The 20835-nt window shown below is 32.4% G+C and overlaps 1 protein-coding gene across 6 annotated transcripts in view; it reads left to right on the plus strand.

Annotated features, from left to right (window-relative positions):
- Positions 1–374: 374 nt before the first annotated feature.
- LOC124364352 (GTPase-activating protein skywalker) overlaps positions 375–20835 on the plus strand; it is a 372369-nt gene continuing 351908 nt past the window's right edge. For all 6 annotated transcript variants that reach the window (XM_046819744.1, XM_046819743.1, XM_046819745.1 and 3 more), the window contains exon 1: positions 375–1173. In XM_046819744.1, coding sequence (XP_046675700.1) covers positions 858–1173 — 316 coding nt within the window. In that variant the 5' untranslated portion in view covers positions 375–857. The remainder of the gene's footprint in view (positions 1174–20835) is intronic.

Below are 20835 nucleotides of genomic sequence, written 5' to 3' on the forward strand. Positions count from 1 at the left end.
GATATCAGCTGAAGCCAGCCTAAGCGGGTGCTAGCTGTTCGACATGCTGCCAAATCCCAGTTGGGATCAAAGAGGTCAAGCACTGCTGGGCTGAAGAAGAGCTAGAACTAGATGTTTCAGCGCCGTTTATACTGTATACTGTTAGTAAATACCTAGATTGGTCGAACTTCTAATAGGGCACTTTGACTATTTATTCACTTAATAATTGTATTCTGTCTGGTACTATTTTTAGTCTCAACGATTGTAAAATTATGATTTCTTTTACTCTCACACGCACTACATCGTAGCAAAATGGAGGAAAATGTAGGGATTTTCGTTAGTAGTAGAGGTAAAACACTGTTGGCACCACTGCTCTTTTCGACCGACCGGCCAGCCAGACGTTCAGTCGTACGACGTTCAGTCATCTTGAGTGTTGGGTTCTGTCAAATTAAAACGTAGTATTTAGTTTGTTGTTGATATCCACGGAATTCTTAGTTTTGTGCTGTACGTTTGTTTTAGTATCAGTGAATTCAGTAAGATTTTTAAAACCAATAACCTACGTGAAACGACTGACTCTTTCAAAATTAAGGTTAAGATTTAAATTGTGAACGTTAGCCTAGTTCAAGTATTTCAGTTGACATTACGATTATGTATGACTTAATGAAGAGTGTTAAAATATTGCTTGTAGGGTATCTTCACTAAATGGATTTTCTTTACATACATAAATAATTTTAAAGTTATAGGTTAGTGATTTTTGGACACCAGTCGTGGTTATTCCAAGATGCAACTCATGCTTCAAGATCAGACGTAAATTAAAATTATTGTTATTTGAATGCAACTAAAACATGTTCACTACTAGGAAAAAATAATCAGCTAAAATGCTGTCAGTGCTGGAAGAAGAGTCTGACATCTATGAGGTTTTCCCACCTCATGTTGACACAAGCAGCATCCCTAACCTCCCTGACAGCCCTGTTGGTAAGAAACCTCCATTGAAAACATTTAATGAAATCCAAGGCTTGCTACAGTCAGGAAAGAAAAGAGAAGTGAAGCAAATCTTGAGGGATAACTGTTGGCCTACAAACAGCACAATCAGGTCTCAACTTTGGCCGAGTTTGTGTCAGCAACATGGACATGACAAATCAATGCAAGAAGGGTTCTACTGGGATTTGGTCAATCAGCTCTTTGGAACTACAGGTAAGTCTTATAACATATTTTTATAAGGGAGTGGGCAGATTTCTGTACTGGTAACTCCAAATACTTACGTAGGCCTATATCTACATTTTGTTTGGTAGTGAGCTAAAATAATCAGTTTTATCATATGACAAATTGATTATTGGATTCATAAATAATTTATTAATTAGTTATCAGAGTTTGAAAAAGAAACTAGCCCAATAAAATTTACAAGGCAGAATTACACAGTTTAAATGAGCGGTGAGAAGAAATATCGACCATTTAATCTATCGACTTTTTAAATATGACTATTATTTAAAAGTACATAGTAAAACAAATACTTTTTCATAAAAGATTAACTACTAAATTAGATGAAACTTTCCGCTAATGGCTATTGCTAACCCTAGAAGTTATTGATTTAATTTTAAATAATCAAGTTATCCATTACTGAAATTGAATATTCAAATGCACCTATTACCATTGTCTATATTAAGAAGACTGTTCTTCCTGTAATCTATTCTATTTATAATATCTGAGTAGGTAGCTTAATTCTCTCTATACTGATGACTGTAAACCCTGCTCCTTGTCAAACTGTTTCTAAAGGAAATTAACCATATTTTGCTGAAGGTAATATATTGTTATTATTTATAAATTTAATTATTGAAATATGATATATGATAGCTATATGAGGTTTGTGTACACTTTTACATTTGGTAAAATTATGATGAGTACTGTATTATAAAATTATTTCAGTATTCCTATCAATATATTTGAAGAAAGTTAACTTAAAACGTAAAAAAGTTTAAACCAGTAGAACTTAAATGTCTTAGTTTACAGAAATGTTTAGAATAGTCCAATAAGCTTCTTTCTATGTATGTTTTATTATAACAGTAAACAATAAGTATTGTTCAACTTATGTTTCCTATGGAAAATGTTTTGAAAATCATAATTTTATCAAAAGAGTACAACGTACAACAAATTTGGGGTGAAAATTTGGGGTTTATCTTAGAAGTGGTAAAACAAATTAATATTGTATAAGTGATACAATCATTGATATCGATGCAAATTATCATGGGATATATATTATATTAGCATCCAAATGTTTCATAAAATGAAAGAATAAATTCACAAACTAGTTAACAGTTAACTACTGTCTATAGGTAATGAAACTTCCATAAAATAAATAAGATAACTAGTTACAAATAGTTCTGCTTGAAGAGGTGAAAAAGTCGTTGCTGCACTTCAGGTTTACAAGTCTTATGATGTTTAATTACTATTCAAAATTTAATAACATACATTGCTATTTTTATGTTTCTAAAACAAAGCTTGTAGCAATTAAGAATGGTTTCCATGGAATTTTGGTAATTTATTATTCAATTTCATCACTTCTTTTAATTCCTTGGAATTACATCAACTCCTAACGACTACTTGTCATCCAAATCACAATTTCTTATTGTAATTTCATTAAACTTTCTTGTTCAGTTATTTTGAAATTTCTAATTATTAATCAGAGTAACAGATTATGAGAAATGCTACCTGTTTATTTAAAAAATTTTAATAATTTCACCTGGAACAAGAAAATGAGAAAACCCCCTCTTTGCACTTAGTCCTAAAAGGACCTTTGGCTTGCTTACTTCTACAGATAGGGCTTTATAGATCAAATGGTCGTTGGTTGTATAAACCTTGTTGGTATGAGGTTGGATCGTAAGGATCTCTTCCTGATCTAGATGAGGAGCGATAAAAGTCTCCATATCTTAGTCATGTCACCTTGGAAGAAGGGAGGCTTACTTCACTTTGTTCCAGCCCCTTCCGGTTAAAGTGGTAGAAGAAGGTTGTCGCTCCTGTTTAGGCTAGGAACAGCCTTTAACATTAAGGGAGCTCTACCTACCCGAAAAGTCATTCTCCACAATAAACTAAACCTCTAGATCTACCCTTTAACACTCATATCTCAACATTTACCATTAGTGATGGTGCTGTTCCTGGATATCCACAGGGTCTTCTGGATGTAAATGATACATATTTTTTTCTGTACCCAGTGTACTCTTGGGAGTTGTTATAAGTTAGTAAGTGTAACATGTAGGGAATATGTTCATTAAAGGCACAAGATAAAGAGTCACATTATTAAAGTTTTTATAGCGATCGCTGATTCCATTCCATATTAGCGCAGTGGTTGAATTTCGATTTATTGTGGTGCCTTATCTTCCAGGTTCAGAGGTAAATTGGTTGGAACTTCATTCGATTTATAGTGGATTTTTTAAATAGAATTTCGACTTATAGATGGTTATTTTACTGTACCAGACAATAGAGCATTAGAAAGTAAAGTATGACTATCTTGAACAGTTCAAAAGGATTTTAAAAATTTAGTTACAAATATTTTAAGATAAATAGAATCAAGCTATTATGGTTAGACTGTATTTGTACAAAATATATAATAAAAATTGGCCATATCAAAATACAGTGGGTATATATTATTTTTATATTGTAAAAAATAGTTTGGATGACAAAATACATTTTACTATATATACACAGCTGGTTTAACCTTGTTGTATGTTATATTAAATTGCTCTTGCAAAACAAATAATATTTGATGTTGACTTTTTCACTTGGACGTTTAATCTTACAATTTCCTCTCAGTAATGAAAACACATATGGCATAATTTCATGGAAACATTGATTCTATTTACCTAAAGATCACATTGATGGCAGTTTCCTGCAATTTTCAGGATTGAAATATTTCTTATCTAAGAGTGTTTTAGCAGTTTGCTCTGTTCCTTTCATTTTCCAATATGTGACAGGAACCATGTGTGATAATCATTAGTTTCCCATCTGTTTTGTTTCCTGGTTTATTTGTATTCATGCAACATTTAAAAATTCAGAAATATTTGCAGTGTTTCTTGTGTTACATAGATAGGTCTTAGTTAATCTTTCATTCTTTTTCATTAACTTGGTTATCCTATTAGGATGAATATTTATTACAATTAACATAGAAAAAGCAAGAGTCTGTTTGAAGTATCTCTCTTTGGTTAATTTTGTCAATTTGTATCAGTTTACATTTTTTATTTAATTATTGATATATTTTTAATGGTAAACATCAGTACAAAAGCTGGCATAAAATAAATTATTACAAATCAACAAGTATTTACAATTTGAGAAAGAACAATTAAGTAATAATATATAAACAAAAAGACATAAAACAGAAGTGAATAGTTAAAAATGAAAAGTTCTGTGATATATCAGAGAAATCAATTTGTAAGCAAATTCTCCTGAAGTGACTGGCATTGTTTGATTTCTGTTTAAGAAAAATACAGTTATTTGTTTTCACATGCTGAAGATACAATTTTCATCAACATGAGCAAACATTTCAACAAGCTAGTAATATTGGGTTCAAACTAACACATTAGAAGCCACTAGAATGTTTCAGACTAAATAGATTTTGTTGTTGATTTGACAAGATTCAGAAACCAACACAAGGAAATGTCTGTTGTGCCTGTGAAATTTATAGGAAGTGGATATTCTTTTTTAGGTGTCAGGTGGTGGATAAATTTCTTCTCCAGTCCGTACTTATGGCCATCTTGATTTTAAACCCTCGAGTAAAACATTAAATCTTTTAAAGCAATTGTTCTCTATCTTTGACGTGGTTTATTTTAGTATGTAACTAATGTGCATATCAATATTTTCAATATTGTTGTGGGTGATTCATAGAACATCACAAATGTTGTACTCCATCATTTAAATATTACTAAATGATACAACATGAACAAAGTGTTTAGATACATTACAATTAGACATCTCCCATAATTATATATCTAAAATAAATGTGTTTAGTTGTTTGGGGTTCAATACACTCTTGTAGAACAAAAGTTAAGATAATTTGATTCCATGTCTTAGAGGAAAACTTTAAAATACTTGAAAAATAAATCAATAACGTTTTGTTAAGGTGACTTTCAAAATACTCTTCACCAAAATGTAGAGTTCTATAGCAGTTCCTCACGAGTTAATCAAAGTTAAAGACTCTCCTTATAAGACAAATCCAGTGATACCAGATAAACCGATCTCTGGCTAAAAATTCGATAACACTCTGTCCCAAACAAGAACAATTATTATTCTGTGAAAAAAGTAAAGAAAAGCATTTCAGATTATTGTAATGGTGACTCCTCCATAAATTTTACATTCACCATAGGCTAGGAGTAAGGACAGAGCTCTTCAACCTTTAAGAAAGTTTTAAAATTTTGAAATCTGGCAAGTCCTCCAGTTGTTTGAATTCCGGAGAAGGTGAATTAAAATTTTGAAATGGGTTTGAACCATTTTGCCTTAAAAATGTTCAATATCACTCATTTAAATGCCTCTGGGATAGAAAGAATCACTTTAAAAAATATGAGATTCTTCATAGTAAATGCAACACTTAAATGTAAACCACATATTCCCTCAGACTATATTGTAAAGTGGTGGCCATTATTTGTAATATATATATCAAAGTTATATATATTCAAAGAATACATCACAGTTATTTAAAAATGTTAAACTTTTTCTTTATTTAGCTTGAATATTCAGGAACTAGGCATCGAACCAGTGGCGTTGGCTTTGGGGACAAGAATCTGATTGAAGGGTATACCACGCTGGGTAGTATGGAGTTATTAGAATGAATTTAAATTTGTACCAATCAAATAGGCCTATCTCAAGATTAACCATTTAAATGTTGCGTTTCAGATGTTTCATTTGTGTAATACACATATTTTATTTATTTTTAGGGCATTTAGGGGATGGGGGGACTATATCCTCCCCCTCCCCTGTAGTTATGCCACTGCCTCTAATAACTAACAATTTATTATGTTAATATTTGAGTTGATCTATACTTGGTAACCAAATAACATCCAGCCTTACTTCAAACACATAGGCAATCTGTTTTGAACCCAGTATCTGGTGACCACCAAGCAATCAATTTGACCCTTGGCCAACACTTTGATGCAACAATTTACACTTTTTGCTGGCGATAGCCCTATTTTTGTTTTGAAACACTGTGATAATTATGTAATTTAATTCCTGGCCTGCTTATTAGACTGCATGGTTACATAAAGTTATTTTTGGTAATCTTAATGTAGATTTCATAAAGTAAACATTCCAAGTATAATGTAGCGTATACAAATGATAAAAACAAGTCAACGTGAAATAGGAGTACTTTCATAATACTATTTTTTTTTCCCCAAATTTATTTTTGGAAATCCCCTGTTTTATTATCCACCAAAAATATCTTTTAGTTAGGCATATTTTCAAAGAAAATGTTATCGATTGCGATTGATAATTTGATTTAATTATTATATTTCACGCATGCTGCCTTTACATTTCATGACCACTTGAGTATGAATTCACCCATAGTTAAAATCTGAAAATATGCTATTAAAAAGGTTATATCTGAGTTTTGTATGATCTTCAGTGGTAACCTACCATTTGCTTGAATTCATGTGTGGGGGAGGTGGCATTATGATATTGGGGTGAAATTGAAATTTTCAGAACTATGGAATGTGGAATATAGTTTGGAAGTTCGTAATGCATGCATTAATCCTCAATTATTAGTTTTTTGCAGCTCAACCGGTGTCTATCAATGGTTAAAACATGGGGTTGACTGGAAGTGGTTGACAAAATTGTATGTCTCGGTTTATATGAGAACATTACATGTTTAATTTAATCATTTAAATCTTTCTTAGTTGAATGTTCAAAAACGGCCCACCATACAGAGGTGACGGTTGGAAGTGGAAGAAGGTGAAGGAAATCTAAAATTTTAAAATAAAGATACTGGGATGTTTGTTGGTTAGGCTTGATGAGCACGTTAATTTACCCTGATAAGATTTTTCGGAGCATAAATCGTTCAAAAAATAGAACATTTAACATTTAACCCTTTGAAGGCCAAGCCATAAATTCATTTGTACTTCTAAACACCCCAGCCATTATATCCAGATTACTTGCCAAAAAGGCCAGCCTCAAAATGGCACTTTTTTGACACACTTCCTACAAACAAACACGGGTGTAATTCATCTGATAAATAGTTAGTATCTTAGTGATGTTTGTTTTGTTTTATTTAGTAGTATATATAAAAGCATCAAAATATATTTTTGTAACAATTAAACTTTTTTATTATTTTTTTTTTGTTTCAAAGTATTAGGATTTTTTTTAAAATTTTTTATGTTTGATTGGTAACAACTAGGATAAAAAAAATTATTTCAAGGAAACCATTATTATTATAAGAAAGTATACATATTTTCAAAACAAATATAAAAAAAATCGTATGAAAATTATCTTAAGAAATAAAGTTTTTGGGAAATATTTTTCTAGAAAACTACAACAACACAGCACACCAATGCGAATCAACATGAAGTTTGGTATAACAAGTGTTTACCTTGTAACTCCTTGTTTGTCCATAGGCCATGTGTATTACTGTACAATGGTCACCTTATAGTTTTCTCTTGTTAACACAATTGTCCTCAAACACTTTATACATGAACATTTAAAAATGTATAGTAATAATAATTATAGTTAACAAATCTATATACACTATTTTACACGGTCTTTTGTGCTTCTTTATGCACATTATTGTGTTTATAGAAAACACTCTGCATGTACTCCTTTGGTACATTTTAAACAATGCAGTCTTGTTTTCCTTCTTTGATTTTTTTGTACTGCAGACACAGCAATTCTTTTCTTTCTTTTCAGGAATCTTATCCATTCCAAACCGACTAAGGGGCATTTTGGCCATCACCTCCTCCTAAATTAGCTGGAATGTTCTTAGCAATTAGCCATCTTTCTACTGAACAAAAAAAAAGTGAAAAACATTTTATAATAATTTGAAAGGATATATTTTTACGTTTTGTTTGATATTATATCACAAACTAAAAAAATAAAGAGGTAAGGGAATAATTTAATCAAATGAAGGGTGCCGATTTCTCGGCGCCGATGCCATTTTCGAACTGATTTTTCTATGCGGATATATCGGCTCACGGCCGTTTCGGAAAATAAAAAAAAATTCGAGAGCCACTATATCGGCCCGTGGCTGTCAAAGGGTTAAGAAATTTAATTTCCATAGTAATTCATAACAATTATTGTAAGCAGACAAAACATAGTAAAGGGCGAGTTAGCAACAAATTGTGATCAATACCAGACTGCAAGGCACTGGCAAAAGAATTATTTTAACAAATTTTTTTGTTTACGTTGCTATTTCTCTATTCTAACAAGGACAAAGCATATATAACATTGGTAGTGTTATTATGATAGAGCATTAGCTTGTGATAGAGCCACCAATGGTCAACTGTCACTCCCACTCTAGCTCTATTAACAGCACTGACCGATGTCTTTATCCTATTGAACCAGTTACTCTGATACTCTGCTCACCGCCCCCCACCTCCATCTGTCCCACACGTCTCCCGCTCATTGGACTCGATTGGTTCTTTTGTAAATAGGACGTTGTAGTTACGTAGCCTACGCTGCAGTCCGCGGGCGTCTTGAAAGAGGAACGCTTGGTGTATGCAATTTTTGTCAGAGCTGGAAGATTTTACAGTCTTTAATGAAATGGTACCTTTAGCTTCCTTACTATTTCATAAAATTTACTTCAATTCTTTTCATCTTTTAATGTATCCCTTTAGTGCCAAGATTTTTGTGCACTAGACATTATAAAGGCGTTTCCCACAATCTGCATGTGCCTTTGGCAATATAAGGATTCATTTTCTTCAGCACTTTAAGGGTTAATTTTTTTCGTATACAGCTCACAAACTTTAATGGTGAATTCAATGAAGTGCAGCATTTAAAACTATGAGTTAAATAAAACAATTAAAGAGAAACCTAGCAGGTGTTGTATTATTAATATTATTTTTATTGAAACATGCTAAAGTTTATTACCACTTATTTTTTTCCGTGGAAATTTGCGAAAGATTGCATGAAAACAGAGGCATTATAGTATAGTACAGTAAAAGAAAACGAAGAGAGGGCGAGAAAGAATTAAAGGGAGTAGTAGGTTATCAATCAAAAATATGGAAAAGAAGCAAAATTTATTCTATAGAATTGTTACTAAACTCATATAAGACAGACATACAAAATAAACCTCTCTCAAAGATTGAAATAATGTAAGCTGGGAGTGAACAATGCTTTTCATTAAAATATTTCTATGAAAATTGATAAAAGACCTATAATATTAGAGTCATGTATTTGTTAATTTTAGGATTTGTTGCAAGAATGGCTATTATTCACAGATTAATGTAACTTTTATCAAAATGATTAAACACGATTACGGTTATTGAAAACACCATTACTCGTGCTGGAAGGAAATAAAGAATAATGGAAAGATCAATGATTTGTGCTGAAAAGTAAATTTATGAATGTTTTTTTATCGCTTTCCAATAATATATCACAAAGGGGAAGCTGTTATTTGAAAATATTTGAGTTAGAGTGCTGTCCGTTGAGGTTGTCTTTGTAAGAGTTTGTATGCAACAAAAAATATACACTAATTACCAATAAATATTCCCAAAAATGTCTTTTATTGCCTGTTTACAAACTGAATAGAAATAACAGGTTGACAAAATTTGTTCACCCAACATGCTTTAGTATTGTTTTAACTTTAGTATTTCTCCAGCGTTGTCAGTGGAATTAGTATTCACAATAAAGAAAAACTTGTAGGTGTACTTTGACAGCCTTAAAATAATAATTTGGCAGCGTAAAAAATGATTCAGCAAAATGTAAAGTTATGATATGACTTTGCGTGATAACTCTTAAGAGTTTACATATCTCCAAGATGTTTAAAGACCGATTGGATATGCTGTAAGAAGTTGAAGTAGGTCAGGACTAAATACCTATTAAAAGTCTGAGTAAGACTACATGTTGGCGCCGCATATGGTTTTATTGCATGACGAATATTGATGGACCGTGCCGATTAGCACGTACAGTGAACGCGACTAATCTCAAAGTAGGAGTCATTTGAAAGAATCAAATGACCTCTAAAAAAACTGATTCAATTGTAGTCCAGTTTATAGCTTGCGATAATGCACTGTACAGTATGACTAAGATTCTGCGTCAGCACAGAGTTATCACCACGTTTTCATAATAACCATACAAGACCAATTTCTTACTAAAATGGTGACTAACTGCCTGAGAGAGTAGGTATAGTTCCAAAATTTGAACAGTGGTCACAAATAAGTTAGGAGTTAAGATATGATATAAAATGAAATGAATACTACTATCTTTACTTATAGAGGCGGAGTTAGGACTAAAAAGTCCTCTCTTCCACTTAACCTATAAACAAAAATAAGGAAAATAAAATAAAATCATTCCTATTATAATATCTTAACTGGCACGTAAATCTAAATTACGTTTAATAATGAATTACGATACAACATTAAAATTTACATTTTAAAATTAAAAATTGAGTATATTGATTGAACTTCAACAAAACTATCTTTAATGCATTAATCAGCTAATAGAATTATGACATCCTAATTATGAGTGGTTATTACAAGATGGCTAGATCATATAAAGGCACAGGGCGGGTCCTATATAGTTTAAGGTAACTTCTTTGAAGGTAACAAATGTTCATATCTCTATCTTAGCCAATTTTCTTTTGGGCTTGAGGTACCACAAGATACCTCAATTCAATTACCTCAATTTAGGTATTGGTTTTATACCTAAATTCTTTGTAGAACTTCAAAGAGAATATTTTAATTTTTTTGTCTCCAGAAAAGGTACATGCATATGGGAATGGATTTAAATTGTTTTTATTCATGAATTTAATTACATAAAACAGTGGGTTGAAACATCATAAAGATATTACCTTATTAAAAAATCGAATTAACTAAAATGGATGTCATAAGTCCCCCCCACCCCCCCCCCCCCCCACCCCCCCCCCCCCCCACCCCCCCCCCCCCCCACCCCCCCCCCCCCCCACCCCCCCCCCCCCCCACCCCCCCCCCCAAATGATCAATGCACTACGTGTCGTACTTAACCTAATATTTGCTAAACTTGTACAGTTAAAAGTACATTTTTTCTGATATGTTTTAGTATCTGATTAACCTCTGTGCTCATCTGTGAGTATAGGCTATATACAGTTCCAAAATAAGTATTGTTTCTTTTTAGCTTATTTCTCTACGCTTTTAAGACTATAAACGTATATAAATGTAAAATGGTAGACGACTTATATTAGTTAAACATATGATTGTGCGAAGGATTGTATTGTCACTATACTGCCCAACTAAGGAAAAAGGCAGTAACTGCAAAATTTTCAATTTTGAGTTATATATTGATTTCCATGTTTTTGGGGTCGAGGAATTTAATGGTGCCAATCAAAAAAAAATTCTATCTCAAGCGGTTTTTGAGATATTTAATGTTTCAACTAGCAGTAACTACACAGTTTTTAGCAGGAAAACTAAGTAAAAAGGCAGTAACTGCTCAATACTAAGCAAAAGAGCAGTAAAGTGCCATGCAGATACTGCTCTCTTTGCTTAGTACAGAGTAGATACTGCCATTTTGCTTTAGCATCTGGTACTGATCACTTACACTTACTACTGCTTTTTGAAATAGTCAGCTGAGCAGATTGGCTGTTGTTTTTATAGTGAAAAGTAAGGTTAGAATGTTTTCCACCTCTTTCAGGTGATATAAAAATAACTATCCATGTTGTTTAAATGTGAAACATGTGGAAAAGGTTTTTCACAAAGAACTGAGTTTATTGTGCATAATACAAGTTGTGAAATAACAGATAAACAGTTTCCTGAAAGCTTGACAGATGATACAACAAAGCTTGAACCCAAATCTACTAGCCCTACACATTTGCCAATTGAACCAAATGTAAGTACACTAATCTCTCATTATTAAAATAACATTGAAAACTTTGTTCAAACTGAATTAACAATTTTCAATCTACATAAATTAACATTTTTTGTTTGTGTTTAAGTCTAACACGACTCTTAATAATGTATATGTTAAAATACAGTACGATAATTGCACATCAAAAATACATTTTTAGTGTTGTTATTTATTCCCTGTTTGTTTTAGGAACGTTCAGTTGGGAAATCAATCCTTGATGGACTGGAATATCTTGAATGATGCTTACTTCTTTGTTGGTGACATCAACAATGAAGCCGTGGAAGATATTGTATCAACACCATGCCAGACGGAAATAGGCACATTGAATCTAAATGAAGGAAATATTGTTGCCAGAGGAAATCCAAGTGATAAAGTCCAAAGCAGCAGCTTTAATGTAAGACAGCAGGTAAAATTTCAACTTTAAAATGGTATAACTGATAACTTTTTCACCTTCTATGTATGGTTATTTTGCCAGCTTTAAGATCTATAAAATATTATTATTAGGCCTATCAAGAAATTCTTATTTCCAGACTAAGATAGCTGAGTATAATAAAACCAGAGTTGGACTTAATATTAGTTTGCTAACAATTACCTCAGAAGAAATATTTTTTGAACCTTTTAGGTTAGGCTACCGTAAAATTATACTAATCATGTTTTATGTCAATTACTCAGTGTTACAGATAATGCACATGTGACAACAACATTTCTTATCGTGCTAAACCTGGTTTCAGTATTAACTAACATTAGGAGCAGCCTGAATTTTCAGGCTATATTCTTTAAGAATTATTTTTTTCTACATAAATTAATTTTATGCTTCTAAATAGCTTAAACAACAACACCGTTATGACATTGTGCTATAAATATTTTAGAAAATGAGATAGGCTTCATTTTCATTTTACTACACAATTTTGTGTAAAATTAATTTCTAAAATTTTGTTTCTACTAGGATTTTGAGCCAAATGTATATACTGCCAATGAAAATGTTGATGAACTGCTACTCAATGAGGCCTCTTCAGTCAACATCAACCAATGTACATGGACACCAAATGATTTTCAAGACATCCAGATTGAATACATGGGCAAATGATACAAATGTTTTGCTTCGATGAATGTGAATTTCAAGAAATTGAATACACCGATCTGGTGGAAACCACCTTTAATGCAAAACAGCAGGTGAGTTATTACTCTGTAAGTACACAATTACATTATCCTCCCTTTTGGGTGTTTTGCACATTCACTTAAAAATATAAAAATTGCATGTGTACCATAAACTTTCATGTATTAATAGTCTTGTTCAGGAGGATTTGTAGATAATTATGTTGCATACAAATTTTAATATTACATAAAACATAAAGTTTTACTAGTCTACCTTGTTTTCATATCAAACTTTGTAAAAATTATATGCTACATCAAAAATAATCGTAATTCTCAACGTTCAGCAATAAATTGCTTGTTGTTAAAAATTATTGTGATTTTGTATTTTTATAGGATCTGGGACCAAAGTCCAAGTTCAAATAATGAGGAATTGGGTGCGTAAATCTTTCTCAGATTGAAGCTTATACAGATGAAAGCAGCATATTAACAACCAAAGACCCTGTTAAAAACCAAAAATCTACAAGACTTGTGAGTAAAGTAAACCGGTAAAAAACGATTGTTTAATGATATTTCAAATACTACAAGTACACCTGCCATTGAAAGCACTAGTTCTGTTAGTTCAGAACCAAATAAAAAATGTTGAGGAGGAAACATTTGAAATCCGCTCTAAAATAATGAAAATTCCCCAGATATACCTGTGCCAATAAAACGAAGAAAAAAAATCCAGTACCTGTCATAGAAAGAGCTGAGATAAAACGGAAAAACCTAAAACTTAAACACCCTTGTTTTAACTCCATGTAATATCTCGTGTAATAGAAGTTGCTCTACATTTTCACAAAAACGTAGGGAGGAAATAAATAATTTATTCTGGGAACCTTGATCATAAAGAAAAGCGATCATTTATTTTTTGGTAGTTATTTCCAAAGTTGATGTCAAAAGACGAACAACTAACAATGAAAAGAGAAATTGCACTATAAAGTATACCTTTGAAAGATGACAATGGTGTAGATATTGAAGTTTTGTAAGGTATTTTTTTTAACAACTCTTGGATATAACAAGAAAAATGATAAAATGCTAACTACCATATTGAGTCAAAGTCCAAGGGGAGCGATCAGCCCACCTCTGGACAAACGTGGAAAAGCTCCAGCTAAAAATAAAGGACCTTTAGCATTAATCCAAAGTCACATTGAATCTTTCAATCCTGAGATATCACACTATAGAAGAGAACATGCCCCTAACACCCGTTATCTACCTAGTGATTTATCTGTATCATTTATGCATGAACAGTTTCCTTGAGAGTTTTTCTGAATACCGAGGCAAAGTAATCTTATGAGTTGTATAGAAAAACCGTTTAAAGAAATGAAACATTTCCTTTGCTCAGTTGGGGCATGAGGAATGTGAAAAAGTGTGAAAAGTTCAACTTACATCCCCATACTAAAGACAATTTGAATGCCGATTGTAATGATTGTATGTCTTGGCAATCCCACCATGATAAAGTTCATATGGCAAGGGAACTTTAACCAGTCTTTTAGTAAAAAAAGACCAACCAGAGGGCACAATTTGTGTCACAACAGATCTCCAAAAAGTCATAATGCTCCCGCGTATTGACACATTCAAAAAAGTATTATTTTTGAAAAGACTTGTCGTGTATAATGAAACGTTTGCTCCAGTAGGAGCCAATTCTAAACTGACGCCTTTTCTCTGTCTATGGCACGAAGCAATACGAATGAGAAATAAAGAAGAACTTGTTAGTACATTCTACTGTTTTTTTAAGAAAAATAGAGACAAGCAAAATAATTAATATTTGGCTGGATAATTGCAGCGGACAGAATAAGAACTGGTGTTTGTACTCCTTCCTAGTAATGATCATAAACTCGGATGAAATAGCAGCAAGTGAAATCAATTTATTTTACTTTGAAGCTGGTCACAGTTTCATGGCTGCTGATTCGGTACAATCACCAGATTGAACTGTCCCTCAAACGCCAGGGAAAGACCTATGACTTTCAAGATTTTGTAAGAGCATGTACTTCAGCGTGCAAAGGGAAAATTGAAGTCCACGAAATGCAGATTGGGAGATTTTTATATATGTGGCAAGAACTTAACATCAAAGTCCAAACTCAAAACACAAACACCCGGTAGAGTCAAGTTAGCAGATGTGTCACATGTCAAGGCTGAAAGAGGGAAATTTGTATTGAAAATACAAGACTTCACATCAACCAAACGAACCATACAAAGACATGGACTTTTTGCAAAAAAACTGCATGAAGAAAAAGGGAATTAAACTACCAGAACCCCTAACAGTACCACATGGATTTGAAGCCACAAAAAAACACAAACTTCTGATGGATCTCGGTGGAATCATGCCAAGCAATAGACAAGTTTTTTGGCAAAACTTGCCTGAAAAATAAATTTATTTTTTTGTAAGTCGATTGATTTCTGGATGGACAAAATCAGATTTATGGGAACAACTTTGTTTCCAATTCTTTACTATTTACCTATGTAAAATATTTCAATTAATCTATTTTAAAAGTTATTAAATATTGTACACTATTGAATTAATAAACAATTTAAATTGTTATAAGTGTTTGTATTTTTAACAAATCCTCAAAGTATTAAATTATTAAGAAGTTCAATTAAAAAAGGCATGTAGGTTGGGTACCGTACAACTAACACGAATAATGATTTTACCCACTTAACTGCCCCAATACAACATATTTCAAACACGTATTAACTAAGCAATAAAGTAGTAAGTACATACTGCTTAAATTTACTGTTAGTTCTAAAAACAATTATTGCTAAGCAAAAGAGCAGTAAGTACTTACTGCCAAGTGAATCTTATGGTATTAGGTTAAATTACTAAGCAAAAAGGCAGTAACTGCTTTTTTTGAAAAAAAAAAGCATTTATTCAAAATTTTATTGTTTTAAATGAATTCTGGGTACCTATTTACCTTAATAACACATAGATTTAAAAAGATACATTTTAAAGTATTTTACGGACACAGTAAAGACTTTAAATCCTGTTTTCTCAAAAGTTGGATTTTGTAGATACTGCGTTTTTCCTTAGCAGGGCAGTATAACGTTTGCAAAGTACAGTTGATTACAAAAACACATATATTATCTACTGGTTAAGCCGAAAAAATGGAATTTTTCAATGCCGGTGGAATAGCCCAGAGAGATTTTCGAAATGGAATGGCCTTTATGTTAACCAAGGACACTAAGAATGTTCATATAAAATTTCCATACAATCGGTCCCATTAGCTTTTACATGACTGAGTAACACACACACACAGACACATTTTTATATAATAGTTTATATGTATAATTATAAAACTGTTATAAATGTAATTCAATAAATTATTGTGGAATTGAAGTGATAACATTTTATCTAATGAAGTAAAAAGATTTGTTTTCATATAATGTCGTTCAATTCAAAATAGTAGACTTGTATTCAATACGATGATTGGTTTTATTAAAATATTCTATTATAGTGAAATTATTTGTAATGCATTTTTTTCTTACAACAGTAGTAAATTGAATACAACTTTTTTATAATATACTGCTTTTAAAGTCTCCGTTTTCCTTCTACACAATAAATAACAATAATACATATCAAACATACTTACATACTGTATTATTTCTAAACTTTAGATGTATTGATTAGAGTTCATTTGAATATCTCTTTTTAATTGTTTTCTGTAGACCTACTGAACTACTAGAGAAACGTTAACTGTTTTATATGCTTGCTTAAAAAAGGAGTTTCATGTTAATAAAATAACAAAATATAATAATGAGTTGTAAATATAACTCTATTTAGTATAAAGTTTTGCCAAAATAATAATATCCTTCGGATCCGTTATTTAATTTGGAGAAAAATATTGTACACTGTATTTAACTTTCCACAGCATTATCCAAAAATTTTATTTTAGTTTCTATTTCATTATACTGACTTTCTTTATTTAGATACAAAAACTATTATGATCCTATAATATTAACCACCCATTATAATAACGCTATATTAGTAATGAAATACCAGTTTACTGCAATCCTAACTCCAAAATGCTATTTCATTTTAATAATATTCATTAGTTAATTATATGTCTTATTCATGGTAATAAAAATATTTTCCGCTGGTAATTAATAAAGACCTATGCTTAATAATAATAAAAGTCATATCGAAACATATCATATTCAATTTTCATAAAAGTTACAACTTGAATTAAATGAACAAAATATTCGTCTTTTTAAATACCTATATTAATATAACACCGTCAACCGGGGTCACTTTGGCCCAAATTTTAAGTTTTTCGCTGAATTTTGTTCCATAGATATGTAACTGTTTTAAAAAAACCATCAAACCAGTATTAGTTTCACTTTGTACATGAACTACTGAACATTTTAACATAATAAACAATAGTGCTAACCTCAAATATGTATTTTTTTTATTATTTAAAGTGGGCTAAAGCTGACACTGACTTGGGGTCACTTAAGCCCAAATGTTAAATACCATATAAAAACCATGTCTTTTATGACTTGGGCCAATCCTACACATATTTTACTTTCAATATAGTTTATACTGTATATAAAATGGGGGTTTAGGATGGTAAATAATTATTGGCACAATTAAAAAGAAGTAATTTTAATAAGTAAACTAACGTAGGCCTAGAGACTTTTTCACAAAGTAAAAAATTAATTAGGGGCCTAAGTTAAATAATAATGTAGGGCCTATTGAGAAAACTTAAATGAAAACTTGTAGTTCAGGAACCAAAAATTGGTTCCTTTTTAGCACTTTTGGTGGGTTGATTTTGCAGAGAATGTCGTCCCATTGATATTCATGACAATCGACCCGCTCCGGCCACCTCCAGCACTTCAAGCCTTGCTTGCAATGCACTCAACAGTTACATTCTCTTTTGACAAACTGGTTATTTTTCCTGCGTATTTTTGAGCATTATACAGAACAATCACAAAATTGTCAATCTCACAGTCGTCAAAGGTTACCGGTACGTGTGCTTTTTTTGAAACTTGCGCGTGGTTCAACCCGAGTACTTGTAGGCCTACTTTTAGTACCGGTAGTCATTGGAGAACCACTGTCTATGCCTAATTCACAATCAGAGAATGTCTCAGATTCTCCCTCTGACTCCAACGGTATCTCTGGTTCATCTTCGGAGGAGGAACTTGGAAGTACGACTCTTCCGCCTCTTCTTTTTTGGGATTGATTTTTGCTTTCCAACAGGAGAAATTTCTTCACTTTCAGCAGTCAAGACGTCTTGAACAGAAATGCTCTTTCCAGCAGGAACTTCTACCTTTTTCCGCTTTTTCCTTGCCGAATTGGAAGTGTTAACATAATCACTTCGGTTTTTCTCTAGTTGCTCCAAAAACGCCTCTCCAACATAGCCAACATCATCCTCGGTTAATTTCTTAGGGAGGCGATCGAGTAGCATCTGTTTTTTTAGTGGAAAAATACCACATTTAGCAAAACCAGAGATAAGATTTACAGCCTGATTTTCCTTTAGGCCATTCATAAGCTCATTTAAGCAATCCTGGGAAAATGTCTTTAGGGACAGTCTGAAACTTGGCACTTGATTTAGACTCTTTCCACTTACGTAGTATGGATCGCCAAACTCTTTTCATCGGCGAAAAGAAGGCCACATCTAAAGGCTGTGTCAAGTGGGTTGTATTAGGCGGTAAGCAAACAAAACCTAATATTATGGCTTTCGCACAGTTCCAAAACTCTAATGCTAATGTGGGAAGAGAGATTATCACCAATAATTACTTTAGGCCCAGCTAGGTTTTTGACAGCTGGAAGAAATAGCGATTCAAACCAATCTTCAAATGTGTTGCAGTCAAACCAAACCGCTCTTTGTCCGGTTGTAACGGCAGTTTTCTGGACCATTTTCGGTCCAAGTAGACCACAAATGTTCAGCTTTGAATACAACATATGGGGGTAAACATTTGCCTTCGGCATTGCCGCAAAACATTACTGAGGTAGAGCTTTTGGAAAAATTGCAAATATTCTCAACATACTTTGTGCCCCGTTTGCAAATGACCCGTTTACTTCCGGGATTGTCCGTCAAATTTGTTTCGTCATAATTAAAAATATGACTCGGCGGCACTTTATCAAGTTCTTTAGCCAAATTTTCCATGTAAACAATCAATAACTTCTGCGTTAACCTGAGTTCTAACCTTTTTAATATTTTTTGCTAATTCTGGTTGACAGAAGAGGGTGCCGATTCAAAAATCCCTTAGCGCAGTCATAGCCTGGCAAGTTATCTTTAAACTTTCCAATTTTAGTTCCTTTTTTATCAAGGTAGGCTTTAACAGTAAAACGAAAGTCAAGTTCACTTACGGGAAATCCAAAGTCATTTAACCGCACAAGATGTTCTTTCAAAAACTTTCTCCTCTTCTGCTGTGAAAGTGCGTTGTACCTCCTTTTGGTTTTGAGTGTTTACCAGCTAGTTTGTTTTTAATTGTTGATCGAGGAATACCATACGTCTCTTCAGCAGCACGCTGGTAATCTCCTTGGAACGAATTGCTCTTAAACATTCTTCCAACGTCTCTGAAGAATAGTTCGCATAAGGCCTAGACCCGAGAGTCCTTTTGTATTTTCTAGGCATGTTTGTCAGGGCCTAAAACAATAAAAATGGTACCTATGCATTAGATTGATTTGTTTAAGTTAATAAAAGTGTTTTCGAACCTAAATACATTGGAAAAAGGAACATTTAGATGACAACAACTTAAAAAACACTATTTTCTAACCTAGAAAGATGTGGGCTAAAGACACCCCAAAAGTTGGGCTAAAGTCACCCCAACACATATTTTTGCTAATAAAAAAATAAATCATAAGGAAAACGTTTAAATCACATAAACATGATGTTTAGCAGATATAGAAAGAATAATTTTTGACACTTACCTATAGCCAAGCTATAAATTCACAACTGTGACGATCAGAAGTTGGACAAACATAACCTTTCACCAAAATTGCAGACAGCTGTGTTGCCAACATTGACAACTGTCAGGCCCATAGAGTATATAAGGATAGTAGCATAGAACTAGAAAGAGCATAGAGTAAGCAGCAAAATGAGCACCATAAACATCGAATTTGGTGGGAAATGAAAACGAACAGCGTAAGATTGAAAGTTTTTTTTTTCTGTTTGGGCCAAAGTCGCCCCTAAGGGCTAAAGCCACCCTGGTTGACCGGTATATTTAAACGTTCAAAATATTATATCATATTTTCGTAATATAAATTAGTTGGTTTTGCAGGTTATCCCATGTCACATTAATGTTTATTCTTATACACAACAACAAGATGGAAATCTTTTCACATAATTTATCCTAAGATTGTATTTATTTTTGTATCGACTAGGTTACCCAACCTGTTTGCATGAACTTTGGTTCTGCTGGTTTCTTAAGAATACGATGATGACAATGTTTTTTTTTTTAATTTTCCTCGTCTATAGTCAAATTATTTCAATGAATGTTTTATCTTTTAAATAGTGGGCAACAAGTGTAAAACTCTCCTATTGCAATATAAGAAGTTTTTTCATGAATTTTTAACAGTTAATTTTTTATTCGAATAACATATTTGAAACAAATGGAATTAATAGTTTTATTGGACTCATTATCTTAGTTAACAATAGCTTATCGATAACTACCATTCAAATAATTTTATTCCACGTTTACGGGAACCAGATTGGACTTTACTGTATTTAATATAAGCAATATAATATTCTTGCTGTGTATTTTTGATAGCGAATTGAGTTT

This window comes from Homalodisca vitripennis, chromosome 6, assembly GCF_021130785.1.
Source record: "Homalodisca vitripennis isolate AUS2020 chromosome 6, UT_GWSS_2.1, whole genome shotgun sequence".
In the NCBI taxonomy this organism is placed as follows: domain Eukaryota; kingdom Metazoa; phylum Arthropoda; class Insecta; order Hemiptera; family Cicadellidae; genus Homalodisca; species Homalodisca vitripennis.